The sequence below is a fragment of the Capricornis sumatraensis genome, chromosome 22, assembly GCF_032405125.1.
Source record: "Capricornis sumatraensis isolate serow.1 chromosome 22, serow.2, whole genome shotgun sequence".
NCBI classification, from domain to species: Eukaryota; Metazoa; Chordata; class Mammalia; order Artiodactyla; family Bovidae; genus Capricornis; species Capricornis sumatraensis.
The window spans coordinates 44,871,525-44,892,511 of record NC_091090.1 but is presented as its reverse complement, the minus strand read 5'-3'; the positions used below and the strand labels follow the sequence as shown (position 1 = coordinate 44,892,511).

Genomic DNA, 20,987 nt, shown 5'->3' with positions numbered 1-20,987 from the left:
GGGATTCTCCAGACAAGAACACTGGAGTGGGTTGCCATTTCCTTCTCCATTGCATGAAAGTGAAAAGTGAAAGTGAAGTCGCTCAGTCGTGTCCGACTCTTAGCGACCCCATGGACTGCAGCCCGCCAGGCTCCTCTGTCCATGGGATTTTCCAGGGAAGAGTACTGGAGTGGGGTCCCATATCCTTCTCCGATGCCATCCATAACCCTCTTAAAACATTAAAAGCATTCACCTTTCATTGATGACTGCTTTAAAACTACAGAGTTTGTAGAGGAGATGTACTTAGTCGCTCAGTCATGTCCGACTCTTTGCGAGTCCTGAGGACTGTAGCCTGCCAGGCTCCTCTTTCCATGGGATTCTCCAGGCAAGAATACTGGACTGGGTTGCCAAGCCCTCCTCCAGGGGTTCTTCCCAACCCAGGGATCGAACCCAGGTCTCCTGCACTGCAGGCAGATTCTTTACCTTCTTCTGAGCCACCAGGGAAGCCCATAGCGGAGATAGTTGGAGTTACTCTGTGTGATGAGGTGACCTCTCTGACTTGCTGATTAGCCTCACAAGAGGGGCTGGTACCTATGGAGGGGAGTGAGCCCACCCCAGGAACCAGGTGGGGCCACTCAGCCCTTTCTCAGACCCCTTGTTTTTACCGTAGTGGTCTGCCGTGGGAGGGGACGATTTCTCTTCTGGAAGCTTTTCCTTGTTGTATTTCCCGTCTCTCCCATCCTCTTTTCATCTCTGTAGATCCATGCCCTGTTTTCCTGAATGCTAGGCCCACAATGAGCTTTTCAAAAGTTTACCTCACCTGATGTTTGGAGGCAAACAGTTTCCCTAATAAATTTTCTGGAGAGGAAGTTTGCTTCTTAAGTGTGAGAATCTATGAGTTGCAGACAATTTTTAATCAAAAATTGTAAAAACATGCAGAGTCTTCTGTTTTCAGATGCTAAATGTTAACTTTCCATGCACACAGCTTCAGTTGGATTAGCAAATGGACCCATTCACCCATTTTATAAGGAGGAAGGGGGTGATTTTACCAGTGATAAATAGTCCAGACTACTGGCTGTTTTCAAGGCTTTGAAATACCCTTTCCTTCATCTGTTTCTGTGTCTAACAGATTCCTCCTCCTTTAAGCTTATTTGTAAATCAGCTAATTGAGCTTGTATCTTGGCTAAGAAGAGAGAAATGCTCTCTGTGAATGTCTGGTCAGTTTGGTTTCTCAGATGCTTTTGGCTCTCTTTTATTTGAGGATCTTCTGCAGTTACTTTCTAGGTATCTAGCAGTCTTTAGCTGTCTTTGTTTCTCTCTCACCTTGGTCATGCCATGTGAGATGGTCTTCCTGGTTTTGTGTCAACAAGAGAGAAGGAAAAGCTGTTTTTGCTGCTTTTTCCTGGGTGCTGTGGTTCCCCTTGATCTGGAATGTTGGCTTGACCCTCTCCATCATTTCTAAGTGGACATGTCAGCGGGTCTTAGAGGGATTACCAGTAGCTGTGTAGTGACCGAGGTTTAGAATATTCAGTGTTGTTGGATTTAGTCTTTTCTGCATGCTTTAACTTGTTAGCAAGGTTAACAAGAGGTACAGGTATGCAGATACCCACAAAAATTCTGAAGGTATGTTCCTTCTGGGGGAGAAGCTATAGTTGATGAGGCCACTCCTGAGATTGGCAGTGGCTTTTTAAATGAAATGTGGAAGGTGGTAAGGCTCCACCCAGGCCGTGATGCAGAGAGGAGAATTGCCACAAGCTTATTATTTGAGCCAAGGGCATCCTGACTCTGTTAGCGCTGACCTTTCTGCCCAAGGCTCCTTATGATCAAGCACTGGTCTTTTTCCTCCACTAATCCCTTCTCCTTTCATCACAGGAGTCTCTCCATTCCTCTTCTTATTTGAGCACCTGTATTGTCTTTTATTTTGCTGATGCTTTGTCTTTAGGCCCAACCAGCAAGTCATTTAGGAGAGAACCCACATTACTTTTTAGGGTGAAAGCAATCGCTTTTATCCCCTGTGCGCCGCCCCCCCCCCCCATACTTGTGTCTTTTCCACCTCTTGACTGCAAAGCCAGTCCCGTCAGAAAAACCTTATATTATTGTAAGTTTTGCTTTAAGAGTGACTCCCTCAGGGAGCACGCTCCGCACCCCTTCCTTGGTGTTCCCTTCCTACTGCACGTTTCCCTTGTAGAACACGCATCAGGTTACATCACTGTGTACACTTGGATGAGAAGCTGTTTAAAGAAATGGATTCATGAGTTTGGTTGCTTTCTTCTTTTGTTAAAATTACCCTATTTGCTTTCTGTAGGATATTAATGAAACTTGGGTTCTGAACTGAGCTCCTCAACATTTCCTCCGTTTTAGTTCTTTGGCATAAATTTAGCGCTCACCCCTTTCTCAGAGTCTTGAACATAAGGAATGTGATGCTTCATGTATTGGGTGGCGGTTACCTCTTAATTTCTCATGTGGTTCGTGTGGATTTTGCCCAGAACTGGGCAGACTTGCTTTGCTCCCAAATGGCCTCAGTTGCAGAGTTTATTGCCTTCTCTCCTGATCCTGGTGGGGTGGAGCAAGGCGAGGGGGTACTGGCTTACTTCCTGAAATTCCATCCTGCAATCCTGCTTCCCTCCAATGGAGGGCAGAGTGAGCTGTGGAAGTTACTGCAGGGTCTGCACACACACCTGCTCTGTGTGGGACTGTATAATCTGCTTTCTGATTTCAGCCGCTGGTCAGTGCATCCGACACAGTGTGCAGGGAGGCCTTTCTTTGAGAGAAGTTAGGTGTGGCTATTTTGATCTTGAAGGAACTTGAAGAAGTATGTTTAACCTCTTTTTTCTTTTACTGAAGAGGAAAACATAATGGCTGAGCCTGTCGCTTCCAAGTGTTGAGTCCCCAGCTCTGTCTGACAGCATGTAACGTGTTACTTGATGTCATGTCACATGCTAGAATGAGTTGGCGTTTATGGGAAATTTCCTTTCCTTTCTTTCTTTATAATTTTTTTGTTAACTCAGAACCTCTTTTTGAGTGCTGAAATAAGGTTTCTCGGTTTTTTTCTTAAATACTTAGATTTATGGGACTTCCCTATTGGTCCAGAGGTTTAAGACTTCACCTTCCAGTGCAGGGGTATGGATTTATCCCTGGTTGAGCAGCTAAGATCCCACATGCCTCATGGCCAAAAACAAAGCATAAAACGGAAGCAGTTGTGTAATAAATTCAATAAAGATTTTTTTTTTTTAAGGTTAGATTTAGGAAGTGACCCTGGAGAAGGCGATGGCACCCCACTCGAGTACTCTTGCCTGGAAAATCCCATGGACGGAGAAGCCTAGTGGGCTGTAGTCCATGGGGTCGCTAAGAGTTGGACACGACTGAGTGACTTCCCTTTCACTTTTCACTTTGATGCACTGGAGAAGGACATGGCAACCCACTCCAGTGTTCTTGCCTGGAGAATCCCAGGGACGGGGAGCCTGCTGGGCTGCCGTCTATGGCGTCGCACAGAGTCGGACACGACTGAAGCGACTTAGCAGCAGCAGCAACAGCAGGAAATGACCCATCGGTGTAGGTACATTTGCCCTTGGAGGTACTTACTCTGTGTCTCTGTGAATGATATGTTCTGACTGGAAACTTTGAAGAATGAAGCTGGGAAGGATGGTGTCACTTCTTTTTCTGTTCAATCTTGTACTAGTTGTAAAACCACTTAGTACAAGGGTAAATATACTGTTCTGGTGGGAGAAAGGCCAGACATTTCCTCCTCCTCTTTTCTTTCTTTTTAAAGCTGCATCTTCTAACTTCTGCTTGATCAGATGGTTTTCCCCAAAGCCTCTGACAGACCTTCCTTCTGTTGAGAACCTGCTTCTAATTGGAAATGATCAAAGGGGAGAAAACAAAGGAAATGGCTTTGGTCGGAGTGTCTCCAGTGTTTGTCACACACATCCCTGTGGAGTTTCGTTTCCATTCAGTGCTGTGGCCCACATAACTTGCGGGCTGGGGTGTTTGAGTATCAGTAGGTCATGCTGACAACAAGTGGAAGGTGCTGTCTTTGCGTTTCCGGGAGCTGGGCAGTCGTGGTTCGCCACTTCAGTGCTCTGAGGCTGCTCGTTCACGTCCATCTCCATGTTAGAACAGGTAGCCCTGAGGCTGGAATGGTTGAATTAGCGATTGTGGTTGAAGTTTGAGATCCAGTTTGGGAAGGAGAGCACGTTCAGTTACTTCAGTCTCAACAGATACTCCTGAAGTGTTAGCTCATTCACAGGATGCTGGCAAGAGAAGAAATGAACTTACCATTTATTCTTCTGTTACTTGGTAGCAGCTCTCCTCGGGATACTTAATGGGAAAGAAAATGAAAGTTATTCCCAGAAATTAACTCAAGGGTTTCAAAAATTGATCGATTAATTAACCAATTAACTGACTAATTGATTATTTTTTTAAAAATGAACAGCCTTTGGTCCCAAACAGTATACCAGTGAATGGACAGATCTCCTTCTGAAAATTCATGATTTAATAAAGAACGGTATTGTGCTTCTTTGTAATATTGAGCTTGTTCTGTCTTAGGTTCAGAAGCAAAAACATTTGGAGATGAGGAGGTTAAGGTGTAAAAGGAGTAGGGGATTGGGTTCTGTGAAGAGATTTTTTTTAATTTATTTAAGCCAGTCTTCTAGTTAGTATTATTCAGGAATTTATTTTAATAATTTTACATGTTATTAACCTGATCATAATATCAAAGTAGCTTCCAAATATATTGTGAGTTTGGAATCCATACCTGTCACTCACCCCCTATGAATATGAGACAGATTCCTTTTATAAGGAAATGTCATATTTTGTTTTTATCACTTGTCTCTCTCTCTTTTTTTTTTTCATTTTACATTCATTTGCTTAAGTTTGTACTTTTTAAGTCTAGACGATGTAACCCAAAATAGGCTCATGTCCTTGACACTGTGGGTAGGGTTTTTGTTTGCTCAATTCAGTCTTTGGTGTTTTCCCCACTTCCTTCTCAAAAATAGTCAAATGAGATTTTAAAATTTTTGATTTGTTATGTTTGGTGAATGGCATTGTCCCTCCTCCCTGCTGGGGGATTTTGCTTGAAATCTGTTAAAGGGACACAGATAGAGTTCTGTTTCCTGGAGGATGTTTGAAAAATAAAAATGGCAGTAGAGATGAATTGCTTTGTTTTATCTGCTCAGTCATGAGGATTTAAGTTTGTAATTTAGTACATGGGCCCACTTGGGCTTCCCTCATAGCTCAGTTGGTAAAGAATCCGCCTGCAGTGCAGGAGACCCCAGTTCGATTCCTGGGTTGGGGAGATCCACTGGAGAAGGGATAGGCTACCCACTCCAGTGTTCTTGGGCTTCCCTGGTGGCTCAACTGGTAATGAATCCGCCTGCAATGCGGGAGACCTGGGTTCAAGCCCTGAGTTGGGAAGATCCTCTGGAGAAGGGAAAGGCTACCCAATCCAGTATTCTGGCCTGGAGAATTCCACAGAATGTACAGTCCATGAGGTTACAAAGAGTCAGACCCCACTGAGTGACGTTCACTTTCCACTTGAAGTGGGCTCTGGAAGGGGTGGAGACTCAGGCCCGTGTTTATGCCCCTCCTTTTGACCCCGCCAGGTTCTCCTGCGCTGCCCAACAGCATGGTGTATTTCGGAAGCTCTCAGGACGAGGAGGACGTTGAGGAGGAAGATGATGAGACAGAAGACGTCAAAGCAGCCACCAACAATGCTTCATCTTCATGCCAGTCAACCCCCAGGAAAGGGAAAACCCACAAGCATGTTCACAACGGACATGGTAGGTCCACTGTTGAATTTGGATTCAAGATAAAATCCAGAGCTTTGAGTGAAAGGTGGAGTAGGTCATATGTTGAGAAGATGATGAAGGTGCTTTGCATACTTCTTTAAGTACCAGGCACTTAACGGAGAGATTGGTGGTATAAAGTGGTCCACACAGTTGTGTTCGAGGTAAATAGATTGTTGGATACATATTCTTAAGTTTGTGAAGATGATGGTAAGTTCCATAAGACCACAGATGTAGGTGTTGGAGGCGGAAGATATGGCATCCGAACAGGCGTGGTCGAGATGAGTTCATAGAGATGCTGTGGTCACTCACTCACTGTTGTGGTTCCAGCCGTTATCCAGCTTGTGGAATCAGGGGCATGCATGTGTAGTAGAAACTAGACTCGTTTTCTTCCCCCTGACTGTTAACATTCCAGGGGCAGGACACGTAGCCCCAAAAAACAAGAGTGAAAAATCGACTGTGAGAAAGAGAAAAGTATCAATGAGTTGACCGTGGAAAGTGCCCAGTGGTTTTTCAACAGGGAGCTGACTTAGTCAGAGTTATATTTTGAAAAGATTAAGCTGGCATCAATTAAGAGGATTTCATAAAGGGAAATGGTTTCAAGAAGAGGAAACCCATTGAAAGGCTATAATTGTAGGCAGTTACCTGGCTCAAGGTAACAAGGGACTAAAAGGTGGCAGTATAGATGGGAGGATGTGAGCACAGGACCGTGGAGGCAGACAGAGGAACGCTGCAGGGGAGGGGCTGAGAGAGCTTGATGAGTAGCTGGATTAGTGTGGGGTGCGGCGGGGGTGGGAAAGGAAGTGAGAAGGATGGCAGCAGAGGTGATGGCTGCTTTCGGTGAGCTCTTACCCAGGTTCTCCGCTCGAGATCGTACGTCCCTTGGGACTCACAGAGACCCTAGAATGTAGAGCGTCCTCATCTACAAACGACAGAAAATCGATGCTGTCAGTAAGTGATGGAGGCGGAGGAAAGTTCGTCTCATTCTTTCCCTTCACGGCTGAGCACTGGGCTACTGCTAGTCTTTCTGGACTCGATGGACCTGTAGGACCAGGATCACTTGGGTGTGATGGGAATCTGGCCAGCTGCACTGTTGTTGGCATTTCTGCCTTGACGGTTGAATGATTTTTTATTTGTCCTGCTTCTTATTTAGGTGGCGTAGAGAGATGGCAGGGATGTGACTTAAAGACCTTAGAGTTTGTTGAGGAGATGAGGTTAGTAATTTCAGTGTATTGCTCAGTATTTCTCAGCCTCCTTACCTGTAACGAAGGCACTCAGTGAAGTGTTTGTATAGCCTCTGTTAGCTAGCTGTGTGTAGACATGTTCATATTAAGGGGTGGCTTCTCTAACTAGTGGGTGGTCTCAGAAATCTGCTTTGTGAGAGACCAGAGAGCTGTTTTCCGTATGATAGATTTTAGGGTGTGTTCATCTATGTTATCTTTTGATCCCATCTGCTTCTCTCCAGCAGAGTCACTGGGAGGTGGTCAGGGCAAGAGACGTTTCTTGCTTTATAGTTGAAGAAAGGGAAGACCTGATGTCTTGTACCCATCACTAAAAGTGGCCGATTGCTGCTAAGAGTCAAGGTTTTTGGTGCCCCTGCCCTGGAGGCCACCATCGTCGTGCAGGGGGCGCGTGTGGATGGTTGTGCTCTGCGGCGGCTCCGGTCTGTGGCACTGGTGGGGCTGCGCTCCTGTCCGGCTGACAGCGGTGAAGAGCCAGTGCCTAGGGCCCCCGGCTCTGCGTGGCGCTCGTGGCTCTGGAGGGTTTATGTCTTAAAAATCCCAGAGGATGACGGTGCTGGCTTTTTGTGAGGCCAGTGGAAGGAGGGGGCTGAAGCCAGCTCAGAAATACACAGGCTGTTAGGAAAGCTCCTCCAGTTTCACGTGACTCAGAGGAAGTTGTTTTTTTTTTTTTTTTTTTTAAACGAGAAGTCCGCTTTGGAGAAAGCCAATTTCAGCCTCAGGTGCAGTATTTTAGAAACATGGTGAGCTTTCAATACCTATTTAGCTGAGCTTATTTACCTACCCTGTTCTACATCCTCTGTGGCATGATGAAGGCCCAGGACAAGGACACGAACTGCCAATGTCAGGTTATTAAAGCATGACTTAGTGACGCTGGGGAGTAGGTCCCCAGCAGGAGGGTGTAAGGAGATTCCTTAAAACACTGTCTTTACCACCAGAGAAAGGAGTTACTGATATCACAGGGCCATGGCCCCAAAGTGGTGAAACTAGAATGCAGTCATCTTTGAAAACCAAACGTTCAGCTCTGGGATACTGTTCCTTTCACAGCCATTTCTTGATCATTGAAATTACACTGTGACACCAGATTGCGTGATGCACGCATTTGTTCCCCCACCCTCACCTGTATCCTTTCCCGTAAGGCCTTTATCAGCATCAAACAGTCGTCATGAGCTTCATTTCCTGACCTTTTCAAGGCTTAATTAGCTGTGTGGTAGGCATTTAATTTCTCTGATTCTCAATTTCCTCTTGTATGAAACGAGCAAAGTAGCCAGGATGGGCATTCACTTGTTCCTCCCTTCACTTACTTTTGTTGTTCAGTTGGTCAGTCGTGTCCAATTCTTCGTGTCCCCATGAACTGCAGCACACCAGGCTTCCCTGTCCTTCACCATCTCCCGGACCTTGCTCAGACTCGTGTCCTTCATTTATATCCTAGAATAAAGAAATAATCGTGGCTGGTGTCTCATGTACAGGCATCATTACCCTTGAGATTTGTTACAGTGGATGTCGGGCATTGCTGTCTGTTCAAGGGAAGTGGCTTTTCCAAGAAGACCAAATTAGCTGGGTGAAGATCCCTAAAATTTTGTTTTTCTCCTCTGAGACAGTAGTATGTTTTTCAGATTAAAAATGTTTATATCCCACCCTGTTTCCATCGGTTTTCCATTCTCATCCATTCTTTGTCTTTTTGCTCCTGTTTTGACCCATAGGAAACTTGGTGCAGGGTTGTGTCCTGTATCCTCACAGGAAAGCACTTGGGTAATCTCTGTATTTGGCCACCAAACACACAATCAAAACTTGCCTCTGAGTATTGGTGTTGCAAGTTGATATTTGAAGTGACTCAGTGTTTGAGAAGTTCTTGTCATTGGTAATTGTTCTTCGTCAGGATAAGTGAGGTAGGGTAGAGGAATTAACAACGTTTGTCTAGAAAGAGTCTGGCTTTGGTTTTTCTTATCCTTTCACAGGAGAACTCAGCGAGAGTGGGTTGCTCAGATCAGCCCCATATTGTGTATTTTTCTCATGCTTTTCTTTTTCTTTTTTTTTTTTGCACTTAATGGAAAATGGAAGGAATAGCAGAGACCTCTCTTTTGGTGCACCTCTGTTTCTGAAGAGGGACCTTTCTCACAAGCCTTTGTAAACAGCATGTCATTAGATTCCTAGCTGGAATGATTTCATTGCTTTTGAATTGACACTGGGTGGGTTTCGGGGGGCAGGGTGGGGTGTGGTGCGTTATGTAAGGGCCAAAAATTTGTCATTTGGCCGACTTCACTCGTGTCTGCCCTGGGATCATCTTCGAGGTGCATTTGGCCCCCTGTCTGGGTGGTGGAGGGGTGGGTTGTGTGCGCAGGACCAGGGTTCCTCTGTGTGCCACGAGGAGATGCTGTCCAGCTGTGAAGAGCTTTTTTTCTTTAACTCATGCTTTTGTGGAATATCCTCTTCACCTTTTTTTTAAACCTCCTGCAGCTTGATAATTTTTTTCCCTCCCAGTTGGGGCAGCTGAATCTCCTGAGTTGGAATATGGGTTCTCCAACAGGTTCTCTTAAAGCCTGTTCTCTTTAAGAGCAGGAGAATATGCAGAGTGGTAAGTGTGTTGTTAGCCCTCCGCTGCCCCCTCATTTGGGGCCACTTGGCCTAGTGGCTGAGAGCAGGACGCCGATGCTTGTTTGCCCAGATGGAGTCGCTACTTGAGGCCGTTCTACTTTTATCTTTAAAGAGGTAGTAGGCATGCTTTTTCATAGGTTTTTGTGAAGGGTAAATGAGTCGGTGTAGGTTGTGTTTCTCTCTGGTAGAGAGCACCATATTGGCTGTTAATGCTTCATGTGACTGTAAGATCTGGAAGTCTAGAAATAGCCTTGTAGTTGATAAGAGAATCTCAGGAAGCTAGTATGTTTCAGATACCTGGCACACGGTGAGGGCTGCCCCAGAGGGACTGTGAGCGCTGAGTGTGAGTCATGCCCACCCTCAGCACCAGGAGCTGCTCCATGTGTGATGGACAGACCCCACTGAACCGTCCGCCAGGGTGATCAGCTCTCCCTAGTTTCTTGTTTTCCATCAGCGTTTGCTCTGAGGGTCCATGCAGGCCCTTGAGGGCATGCCTACACCAAGGGCTGCTCTGGCGCCTATTTATTTAGCATGCAGATGTCTCTTCCTGAGAGTGGCAGGGCCCCTGCTCTGTGGTGAGAGGCTCAGGCAGATTTCAGAGACGGGTGACAGGGGAGATGGGTCTGGTGGTGGAAGAGAAGCTTCTGGCTCGAGTCCACCTTCCTGACCAGGTGTCATTATCCAGTGGTTTAATCTCTTTAGGTCCCAGTTTCCCCGTTTGTAAAATGCGGAGAGCACCTGACTCTTTGCATTTGGGTTCAGGACAGGCAGGGATGGAGTTGCATTTTGGGGTGATGGGGACTTTAAACTTAGCTGTGATGACGGTTGCACAAGTGTGAACATGCCGGAACCCACAGGATGGTGCGCTTTGAATGGACCACATGCTATATGGATAGCAGTTTACTAAAGAGGAACAAGTGTCTGTTAGGACTCAGTGAATGACGGATGCGTTCAGCATGGCACCTGGCACTTGGTAGGTTTTCAGAAACAGAGTCTGGATACCGTTGTGTTGCTGGCCTCAGGTCTGATGACTCTTCTAAAGAACTGTAATACTCTGCAGTGCTGAAGAAATTAAGATAACGTATTAGATTTTCAGACTCTTTAATCAGTTTTGTTGTTCATGCTCGGCTGGGGTGTGTTTGTATCACATACGTTGTAAATTGAATTGCTGAGTTGTTCACCCAGCGGCTCAGTATTTAACGTTTCCAGCTACACTCATCCAGCCTGTCTTGAGGGCACGCTTCAGTCACGGGGGAAGTTGTGCTGCTCCCAGAGATTTTAACGTGTGCAGGTAGGATGCCCTTTCCTTTCCTGCCATTCCTTTCCTGGCTGGGGGGCGAGTGGAAGTGTGTGTGGACAATGGCAGACCCACAGACTTTATTTGGAGAACCTTGAAAACAATCCTTACTACGATACTGATACTGCTGTATTTGGTTTTCTGTACTGATATTTTTATTCTGCATTTTTATCCATTCTTTTATAACTTGTAGAGTTGATCATGTGTATGGAATGCTTTCCAGTTTGACTTCTGTGCACACTTACTTTCCATTCACAGCAAAACCTTAAGATTCCTTGTTCAGGTCCAGAGGTGGGCCAGAGGTCTTGCCACTTCAGAAGTGGTTGACCTTTCAGAATTCATCTCCTTGAATGTAGGGCTTTAGGAAACGCCAGGCTGCAAAAAGCACTTTTTTCATTTGCTCTTCAGAGTTATTGCTTATCCCCTGCTGGAGTGTATCTCGTGGCTCTGTGCTGTGTCTTGGTTCTTGAGGGTGACAAAGCATGAGGTTCCTCTCGGCCCACTGCCCCCCACTCCTGACGGGTCCTCCCGGGTGTCCTCTGGTCCCCCTGTGGCATGTTGGAGAACACAGGTGCCTTGAGCCAGCTGGTGCGGGGACAGGCGGGGGTCAGTCACCATCCGGCCATCCGTCTTGTCCTTTGTTCTGCTCCTTTGGGGGCCAGGTGGGCCAGTAAGCCCGTTTTTCAATGACAGAAGCCATTCATCCTGATTGATGGTCTTTCTGATACCCTGACCTTTATATTATCATAAAGGTCATCTGCTCTTTTCAGACTTCGGTATCTGCAGTTATTAGGATCCTGTGTAAGGAACATGTTTAATTGGCAAATCTGTCCAACTCTGTTGGGTATATTACATTATTGCCCGCAGGGTATTCACATTTCTAGATCTTGGTACCCTGGTAGCCAAGTTTTGATTGGAAAAACATTCCATGACTTACAGATTCAAGTTCTTATAGAGAGAAGAAAATCAGGTTGGCTTTAAAGATTCTTTCAGCAGGTTTGTTTTTCCTGTTATACAATATAGCCAAAGTGGTAGAATTTGACTGGGTGGAAATTCCAGAGGGCTTTCAGAACACCAGGATAAACCAGGAGAGCTTGCCTGTGACACCAGATCGGGGCACATGTGGGCTGCTGTAGGTTCCGGCTGTTGCTGGGGCCTCCCAGCCCGAGCAAGACCCTGATGGAGCCGGAGCCGACCTACACATTCTCGCTCTCCAGCTTGACACGTGACTGCTCCAGCCAAGTCAGTGGAGCTGTTTTGGCCCAGGCCAAACCGGGTTGCAGCATTCACACAGCCAGCATTAAAATCCTTTTGAACTGTTGGCACAGGTTGGCAGACACATTCCATTGTTTTCAGATAATAGTGACTCAAAGTTGAACTGGCTCCAGGGAGCAAGTGCGGCTTTTGTACAGTAACAAGGATCTGATGCCAGCCGATTGGTGGGGCCTGCCTTCCCCGAGTCCGGACGCCTTGTAATGACATGAAGCTTACATTTAAATATCTGGCTCCCGATCAGGAACTTGGTGTGTTCCTCTTTTCCTTTCCATAGCACAGTCTTCTCTATTTATAACGATTCTTTTTTCTTTCTTCATTCTTTTGTCCCTTCCTGTTTTGGGGCTGACACAGGGAGCAAGCCTGACTTTATGTAATTTGGGGGTTAGTCCCATCTTCGACCTCCTGCTGTTTCTTTCCTCCTGTGTGTCATGTGGCTGCTGGCAGACCTTCCTGCTCAGCTTTCCATAATGGCTTTTGTCTGTGCTTCTTTTTCAGGGTGAAGGTTAGAAACTGGGTCATCACAGGGAGTCATAGAACTTTGGCCAGATGCCATTCACAGGGTCTTTTTTCCTGTTCACCTGATAGGAAAAACTTCCTGGTTTTCAGATGAAGTGCCTTCCTGGTGCTAATAGGATGATTGGGGCTGGACTCTGCTTATGAGGAAGGGCTCTTTTCAAGTCTTGTCTTTACTCTTAGAGCAGGAGCTTTTAAAAAGATTGTGGACTGTAGCCTACCGGGTTCCTCCATCCATGAGATTTTTCAAGGCAAGAGTACTGGAGTGTGTTGCTATTTCCTTCTCCAGGGGATCTTCCCGACCCAGGGATCAAACCTGGGTCTCCTGCATTGCAGGCAGATGCTTTACTTTCTGAGCCACCAGGGAAGTCACTAAAAAGATCAACTTTCTTCTGTTTGTCCAGCTTTTTTCTCTGAAGAATGGATAGTGTTTCATGGACTTTTTAAGTACTTTAGTGATTCCTGGAGGGCAGATAAGCAGAGGTACTGGTTTGTTCTTCTGAGAATGGAGGCACAGATGGGTTGCAGATCTGGCAGCTAGGAGTCACAACCAGCCGGTCTGGTCCAGCTTGTGTATGGAGTGAGGGTTTTAAAGGCCTGGAGGATCCCCTGGGAATTTTGTCAGGATCTGACTATGTGGACAGAGTCAGATGGGGGACGTGGTTTAGTACAAACCCTCTGGAGGTGTGAGGTCCTCCTTGGAAAGTATGGCTTTCCGCCTTTCACGCAATCAAAGTTTGCTAGTAAGCTGTTTCTATAGTGACTTCTCTTGCCCATTTCTTTTTCATCCCCCATTGGGAGCAAATTTTACCTTCTCGGGCCTGAAGTGACCCTCAGTCAGAATACCCACCTTTGGATTTAAAGGTTTTGCTTGCCGTGGTATGGAAACCCTTGCTACAGGCCATTTAACTTTCAGAGAGTGTGTATACAAATCAATATATTTGTTCATTAATGCAGAGCTGTTTGTATCTGAGTATACAGTATAATTTCCTAATACTGTTCCTGGCGATAAACACTTTTTTTCTCTCCTTAAAGTAATGAGTCCAATTATTCCTTTTAATTGGAGGCAGCATGTGTGTGGGTCCTCTGTACATTGAACTTTCTGTCTCATCTTCACAGGGTTTAGGCTTTTCCTGTGAGAGTGGATATTTTTTCCTTTCCTCTTCTGGAGAATCTTACAAGTTAAGACAAAAGATAATTACTTGGAGGAGTAAAACTGCAGGTTCCCACGACACTTAAAATTAATGAGCTGCTGATGACAAAATGCATCTCATCTGAGGCACCATCATCCCCCCCCCCCCGCCCCCGCCCCCCCTCCAGTTACACTCGAGTTGGCTTTCTGGCTGTGTCTGCCATTTGGGTGGACAGCTGCTCTGAAATAGCGCGGTGGTTACAGGAGTGGATCCTTCAAGAACTCTACCTTTGTTGCAGATCAAAGTCAATGTTGCTCAGTTTTTTATTTTCGAAATTTTGAAAACCTTCCCCTTTGCCAATTATCTGGTTGAAATGGTTTTTAGCAGAAGCTCGTCCTGCGGTGCGCACTGCCGCCGGTTCAGTTACTATATTCAAGGCACGTGCCTCCCTCCCTTCTGCTGTGATCAGAGGCCCCCTCCCCACTCCTGGGGAGGCAGCTTTGGTGCTGGTGGTGTCGGAGCTCCCTGGGGCATTAGAACAGAAGCAGAGCTGTGCCTTCTGTTTCAGAGACATATAAGGCCAGTGAGCAATCCATGCCCCTCACCCCTGGATTTCAGAAAGATGGTGCTGGCTAACCAGTGCCACTCTGAGTTCTTAAAGTCTCTGTCTGGTAACTGACTTCGCCCCGTGGTTCACTTGGAGTGGAGTCATCAGCTGTGTGTGTGCACTGGGCCCCCGCTGCCCCCTGGCCATTGACTCCATCGTGGTGTGGTCCATCCCTGCAAACTAACGCCTGCCCAGTGCTCCCTCTGAGGTCCTCTCTAGTGTTTTGTCACTGAATCCTCCAAGCAACCCTATGAGATAAATAGTAGATTGGAAAACTGAGGCTTAGACAGGAAACCAGTCCACGATCAGATAGTTAGCAGATGGTTTCTCTGGATTTAAATTTAGGTGGCATCATTTTGGAGCCTGGGGGCTTCTCTGGGCGTTCAGACAGTAAAGAATCTGCCTGCAGTGGTTGAGACCTAGATTCCATCCCCGGGTTGGGAAAATCCTCTGGAGAAGGGAATGGCTACCCATTCCAGTTTTTTTTTGCCCGGAGAATTCCATGGACAGAGGAGCCTGGTGGACTTCAGTCCATGGGGTCGCAAAGAGTCAAACACGACTGTGTGACTAACACTAACAAAATTTTGGAACCTGAGCTTTTTGCGGGGTGCGTGGCTATAGAGGTAAGTTCAGGGGCCATCAGAGCTTCAGGAAGCCACAGTGTAGCTAATAACCAGGGGAAAGACGATCCAGTCTTACTGGTTTCAGGCCTCTTGGTCTCAAGATCTGTTTCTACTCTTAACAACCATTGTGGGGCCTGCAGAAGGCTTTTATGTTGTGGATTTTATTTATTTATATTTACCATATTAAAAGGGCTTCCCTGGTGGCTCAGACGGTAAAGCGTCTGCCTGCAGTGCCAGAGACCTGGGTTCGATCCCTGGGTCAGGAAGATCCCCTGGAGAAGGAAATGGAAACCCACTCCAGTACTTTTGCCTGGGAAATTCCGTGTACGGGGTCACAAAGAGTTGGACACGACTGAGCGACTTTACTTACTTACCATGTTAAAATTAAAACTGAGGTGATTTAGAAATATTTACCTATTTAAAAATAACACACATGCGTTCCATGTTGATACAAATAACATTTTCATGTAAAGAAAGGGACTATATTTCCACACCCGAAAAGTTGTAGGTGAGGGAAGGTGCATTGTTTGACTTTTTTGCAAATCTGTTTAATGTCTGACTTAGGAGATGACAGGTATATTCTTAAGTCCGCTTCTGCATTCAGTCATATACAAGAAAATCTGTTTCAGACAAAGAGGTGGTTGGAAGAGGGAGGCGCCTTTGTGACAGTTGTATCCTTTGATTTCACACCCAGACCCAACCAGTGGTAGTCTCTTCAAGGTCAGTTGTAATCTGAACCCCTGTTGGTGCACTGTTAGGTTAGCGTCTGTTGGTTTGCCTTCCGCCGTGAATGGCTGTCTTAGTCACACACAGTTTTATAATGTCTTATAGCGATCGTTTGAGAATGCCGGTTCACTGGGTTAGCCACCCCCCCTTCCAGTCGTCGGCACCTTCTGGTACGCTGTATCGAAGAGTCTCCTCTGTACTAAACTCATTGGGAAAGTCTTTAAGTTTTGAGAGGCTTTTAGACTCATGGTGGCAGATACAGGTTTTCCAAAATTGTCATTTTTGCCTGAAGTCATGAATTCTGTCATTGACAGCACAAACTGTTAGTTACTTTATCCTTGACAGGCTCACTTTATTTGTTTTTGAGAAAATAGCTGACAAATAACTATATCGGTTGTCCTTTCAAATAAAAATAGCATTCCATGAAAAAACACAGCTAGCTTGCAGCTTAATCTCAGAAGTCCTTTTCCCTAGAAATAGTCGTCACTCTGATGTTAAGGAGAAGTGCCTCTGTGTGCGCTTCCATTGTATCTCAGAGTGTGTGTATACTCAAGAGTTGAGATTTAATGCTGTGAACAATTTCTATTATCACTTTCTGAAGTGAACTGACTTTTTCTTTTAAACTGCTGGTAACTGTAATGAGGAATACAGTATTTATTCATATACTTTGGTGCTGCTGCATTGATTTGTGTTAAATGTTGCCACTTGGTGCTGCTGTTTATATTTTTTAAAGTTTTATAGAGATGTAATTTACGTATCATAAAATTGAATCACAGTGAACAATTTAGTAGTTTTTAGCATATTCACAGAGTTGTGTGGCCATCACCACAGTCAGCTCAAGAACATTTTCATCGCTTTCACCCTGAGAAATCTGTACCCGTTAGGAGCTGCCCCCATCTCCCTGAGCCCCCAGCGCCCGGCAGCTGCTGGCGCTCGCTGCCTCTCTCGCTCACTTACTTGGCTGTGCTGGGTCTTCGTGGCTGTGCAGGCTTTCCTCCTGCACTCAGGGCAGGTACTCTGTTGTAGGGTGTGGACTTCCCATCTCAGGGGCTTCTCGTGGTGGAGCCCAGGCGTTCCTAGGCACATGGGATTGTCCTGAGCAGGGATCCAGCCCGTGTTTGCTGCCGGCTGATTCTTTACACTGGACCACGAGGGAAGCCCCTCCTTTCTGCCTCTTATGTGTTGGTCTGGTCATCTCATATGAATGGAATCCTGCAACAGGTGGCCTTTCTTTCTCTTCCCGTGATGTCTCCAAGACCCGCCCGTGCTGGAGCAAGCGTCAGTACCCAGCTCCTTTTTACAGATGGGTAGCACCTTGTTTCGTTTAGCTAAATACCAGTTGATGAACCTTCAGATTTCTTCTCCAGTGTTTATTTTTCATATTTCTGCTCTGACCATTTGTATGCACGTTTGTATGTGGACATACTTTTCATTCCTCTTACGTTCATATCTGGGAGTGGAGTTGCTGGGTCATATGGTAACTCTGTTTTGAGGAACTTCCAGACCATTTTCCAGAGTGGCTGCAGCAGTTTGCATCCCTACCTGCAGGGAATGAGGGCTCACTCTTAGTGCTCACCGGCTCTGCCTTTACGCATCTTTGTAAGCACGGCCCTCCTAGGTGATGTGAAGTGGTGGTTCGTGGTCATTTTGATGTGCATTTCCCTGCTGGCTGGTCTGTCATTAACTATCACCATCATTGGATAACCAACACAGTGAAAAAGGGAAATACTTTCAGTATAATTATGAAAATATTTTTGACCTAGGAGATCCCATGAAAGGGTCTCTGGGTCCCTCAAGGGTCAAGCCGTACATTAAGCTGGTAGAAAATGTGGGCTGTGCTTTCAGCATCCTCTTTCTCCTTGCTTGGACAGGACGTTGGCACCACCTCTGTTTGTCCGTGAAATAGATACTGGGGGGCAGTGGGAGGCAGCTGGGGTCCAGTTGGAGGTTGTGGGAGGCCTGCTCAGGCTTGCTCTTGGGCTGCGTTGAAGCCCATTCTTCTGCATTGTCAGGGAAGCAGGAAGAGGTCTTGTCCCAATCTGAGTGTACTAACCCGAGACAGGCGTTTTCCAGAAGCAACAAGTAGGTCTTCCCAGACAGTCTCCATTCAGGAGCATGTGGTCCCCAGCCTCTAAGGAAACCGAGGATCCACAGTTTGCCCACACAGTAGGGCTGGGAATTGAACGGCTCATATAGCCTTGTGAAAAGGAACTAATCCCCAGAATAAATTTTTGTAACCAAAATTTTTATAACTGGAGGAGTCAATTCTAGAACTGGTACTTCTGTAATAGCAGACTGCCCGTCTTTGTGGCAGTAACAAAGCTCAGGAAAATACAAAATATTTAAGATTAAAAAGAAAGATGAAACTTCTGTACTGTTTTTCAATAAAGAATGTGCTTACTGCCTAGAAAATTGGTGAACGGTCAAGAATTGCCTGGATTCATGTTCCTTGGCTTGCTTTTTAATCACGTTGAAGTATGACTTCTTATGGATGTTGCTTCTAATTTGTCTGGAAAGCAAGTGCAGATACTGCCAGCTTGGGTATGAAGGATGGATTCTGACAACATGTAGTTACTTTCACTTAGAATAAATGCCAGCCATTCAGAGCTCTCCATTTTTCTGAGAGTATTGGACAGAGCCTCGCACAGCACGGGTCATGTACCGGTGTTTCAATGCGTCCCATGGGCTTTACCTCTGGATTGAAAGCCTAGTTAGAGTGTGTGGTCGCTGGGGGGTGGGGGAGATCAGGGTTTACGTCCAGTCCAGGTAAGGAAAATGTGAATCTTTTAATCATGCCATGTACAGTGTAATAAAACATGCACTAAAGAAGCAAATCTAAATCAAATCAGAAAACAGTTAGGAAACTTCGAGGATTATCTTACCATCTGAAAATATAGGAAAGACTATCTAAGCAAGGAAAGTTTAACAATTGGGTTAGCCAATTTAACAACGTAACAGATGGAAAAAGCAAATGAGAGGAAACTGTCTGCAGTCTACAAGGCATGCTGTACAAATGGGGGCGACGAAGAAAGTATTCAGAGCCCTGGGAAGGGCATCTCAGAGAAAGACGTCATCGTCTCGTGGCCCTGCAGGTTGAACGTCCATGTCTTTAAGCTTCAGAAGAGTTTCAGCTCGGAGGAGGGGTTTTCTCTTTACACTTGCCTGGCCCCGTAGTGCTTTCTGCTGGGATGCGGCGAGGCAGCCTGGCACGCAGGTGCTCGACGGGCAGGTGGGCACAGGGACCTTTCCAGGACGCTCTGTCAGGAAGTGCTCCAGGAGCCTTTTTAAGATGACAGCTAGGAGGGCCCACTGGCTTCCCTAGCTGTTCTGCCCGGAGCCCACGGGGCCTGGCAGGCCAAGCACAAGTCTGTCCAGGAGTGGAGTCCCAGCTGTAGGCAGAGGAGAAGACTCAGGGCAGTGTCGCCACGGCATTGCCTGTAAAGACCTGAGTGTGCTCTCCGTGGTCTCAGCTCCCTGGGGATGGGGGTGCAGTGGGCATGTGGGGAGCTGGCTCTGAGCGCCATCTGGCGGTCAGGGAGGTGGGCTTGGGGCGCAGCAGGACCTTCAAGTGGTGTCCTCTGAGAAATGGGCTCGAGGGCAGGACTGGTCCCTTTGGGTTCAGAGGCTGAGTGACAGCTTGAGTGCGGTCCCTGGGCTGACAGCAAGCACTTCATACTCGCAGGTATTGTGGCTCCTGGAGTAGAAAGGAGCCTGGCTCAGGGCTCCAGAGCCCTGCTCCCCCTCTTCTGTGGGCACCGAGGGGTCAGGAGAAGCAGCTGCATCCTGACCCATGTCCACCAGCCAGATCCGCAGCCTCCCATGCCTTAGTTTAAACTCTGGATCCCCTGTGTCTTCACGCGTGAGGTGGTCATGCTCTTGGAATGTGACTCGTTGGTTTTTTCATTTTAACTCTTCTCTTTTTGTTTAAGGTGTGACGTTGATACTCTAAGGGCTACTATATATTTGTGCGTATGCTCACTTTTTTGTAGTGATTTTTAAAAAATGGACTTTCTAATTGTTTCAACCAAAGCTCCTAATTCCTAAGCTGCATTGATAACTTTTCTTTGGGTTTCTCTGTGTTTAGGATTATTCCTCTCCTTTGTGGCTGTTTTGTCTGGAGGCTGGGCCTTGAGAGCCTGTGAGATGGGACGCTTGCCCAGCGTGTCTCCCTTCTCCTCCTCCTCCTGTCTGCGGGGTGCGGGGCGCCCAGCAGCAGGCTGCAGCCCCAGCGACTCTGTTCTTCCTCCCTCCCTCCTTTGCAGTTTTCAATGGTTCCAGCAGGTCGTCCCGGGAGAAGGAACCTGTTCAGAAACACAAAAGCAAAGAGGCCACTCCGGCGAAGGAGAAGCACAGCGATGCACGGGCCGACACCCGGAGGGAGCAGGCGTCCGCGAGCCACCCCCCTGCCGCACCCCCCGCGGGCTCCTCGGCCAAGGGGCTCCCCGCTCACCACCACCACCCCCCTCTGCATCGGTCGGCTCAGGACTTACGGAAACAGGTGAGGACCGGCCCTGCCCACCAGGGACCAAGGCCTGGCCCAGAGGTGCCAGCCTTCCCGCCCGAGGCCACCTGTCCACTTCACCAAATTCACTGAAGGGGAACGTGAGGAGTAGCCCGAAGCAGTGCGTGTTTCCAGGGCTCGGAAAGCAGGAAGGGATGATCAGAGGTGAGAGAGCCGTGGCCTGGACAGGGCTGCCGGTGCCCGCACCTCTCCTCAGATGAAGACAGAGGAGGGCGCGTTGCTGGAGTCGGTCGCTCCCTGGAGGGTGCTGACGGGTGTCTTGGAAGGGCAGCGAGGGGTCGTCCCCTGCCCCGCACTGGGGAGGCCGGGAGCCACACGTTGCCTTGAAACAGGTCTGCAGCCGGCCTACATGTAAACTGTCCCTGGTGGACACGTTGGCGGCTGTGGCAGGACTTCCGAGTGGCCTGCAGGCAGTGATGAGATGGGGTGTGGCCGCAGGGGACATGCTCCCCATCCCTTGCCCCGAGGCCACACACTCTGCCCTCCCTGCCCTCACCCCCACCCCCCAGCAGATTTCAAGGTGAGATCCAGACCCTCGATCCGGTGGGGGACCCAGGAGGGAGACAGTAGGGGTGAGAGGGGCCTGGAGGCGCAGCGAGTCGGGCGCCTGGACCTAGCGGCATCTCGTTAACCCCTCTGCTGCTGCTGTCACTGCCCCTGGAAGGTGGTGAGCTCTCCTCACCAGGAATCATG

At 47.4% G+C, this 20,987-nt stretch overlaps 1 protein-coding gene across 1 annotated transcript in view; it reads left to right on the top strand.

Moving 5' to 3' along the window:
* Positions 1 to 5,587: 5,587 nt before the first annotated feature.
* The window catches only part of JARID2 (jumonji and AT-rich interaction domain containing 2), a 39,461-nt gene continuing 24,061 nt past the window's right edge, over positions 5,588 to 20,987 (top strand). The window contains exons 1-2 of the mRNA XM_068961141.1: positions 5,588 to 5,756; positions 20,035 to 20,270. Coding sequence (XP_068817242.1) covers positions 5,603 to 5,756; positions 20,035 to 20,270 — 390 coding nt within the window. The 5' untranslated portion in view covers positions 5,588 to 5,602. The remainder of the gene's footprint in view (positions 5,757 to 20,034; positions 20,271 to 20,987) is intronic.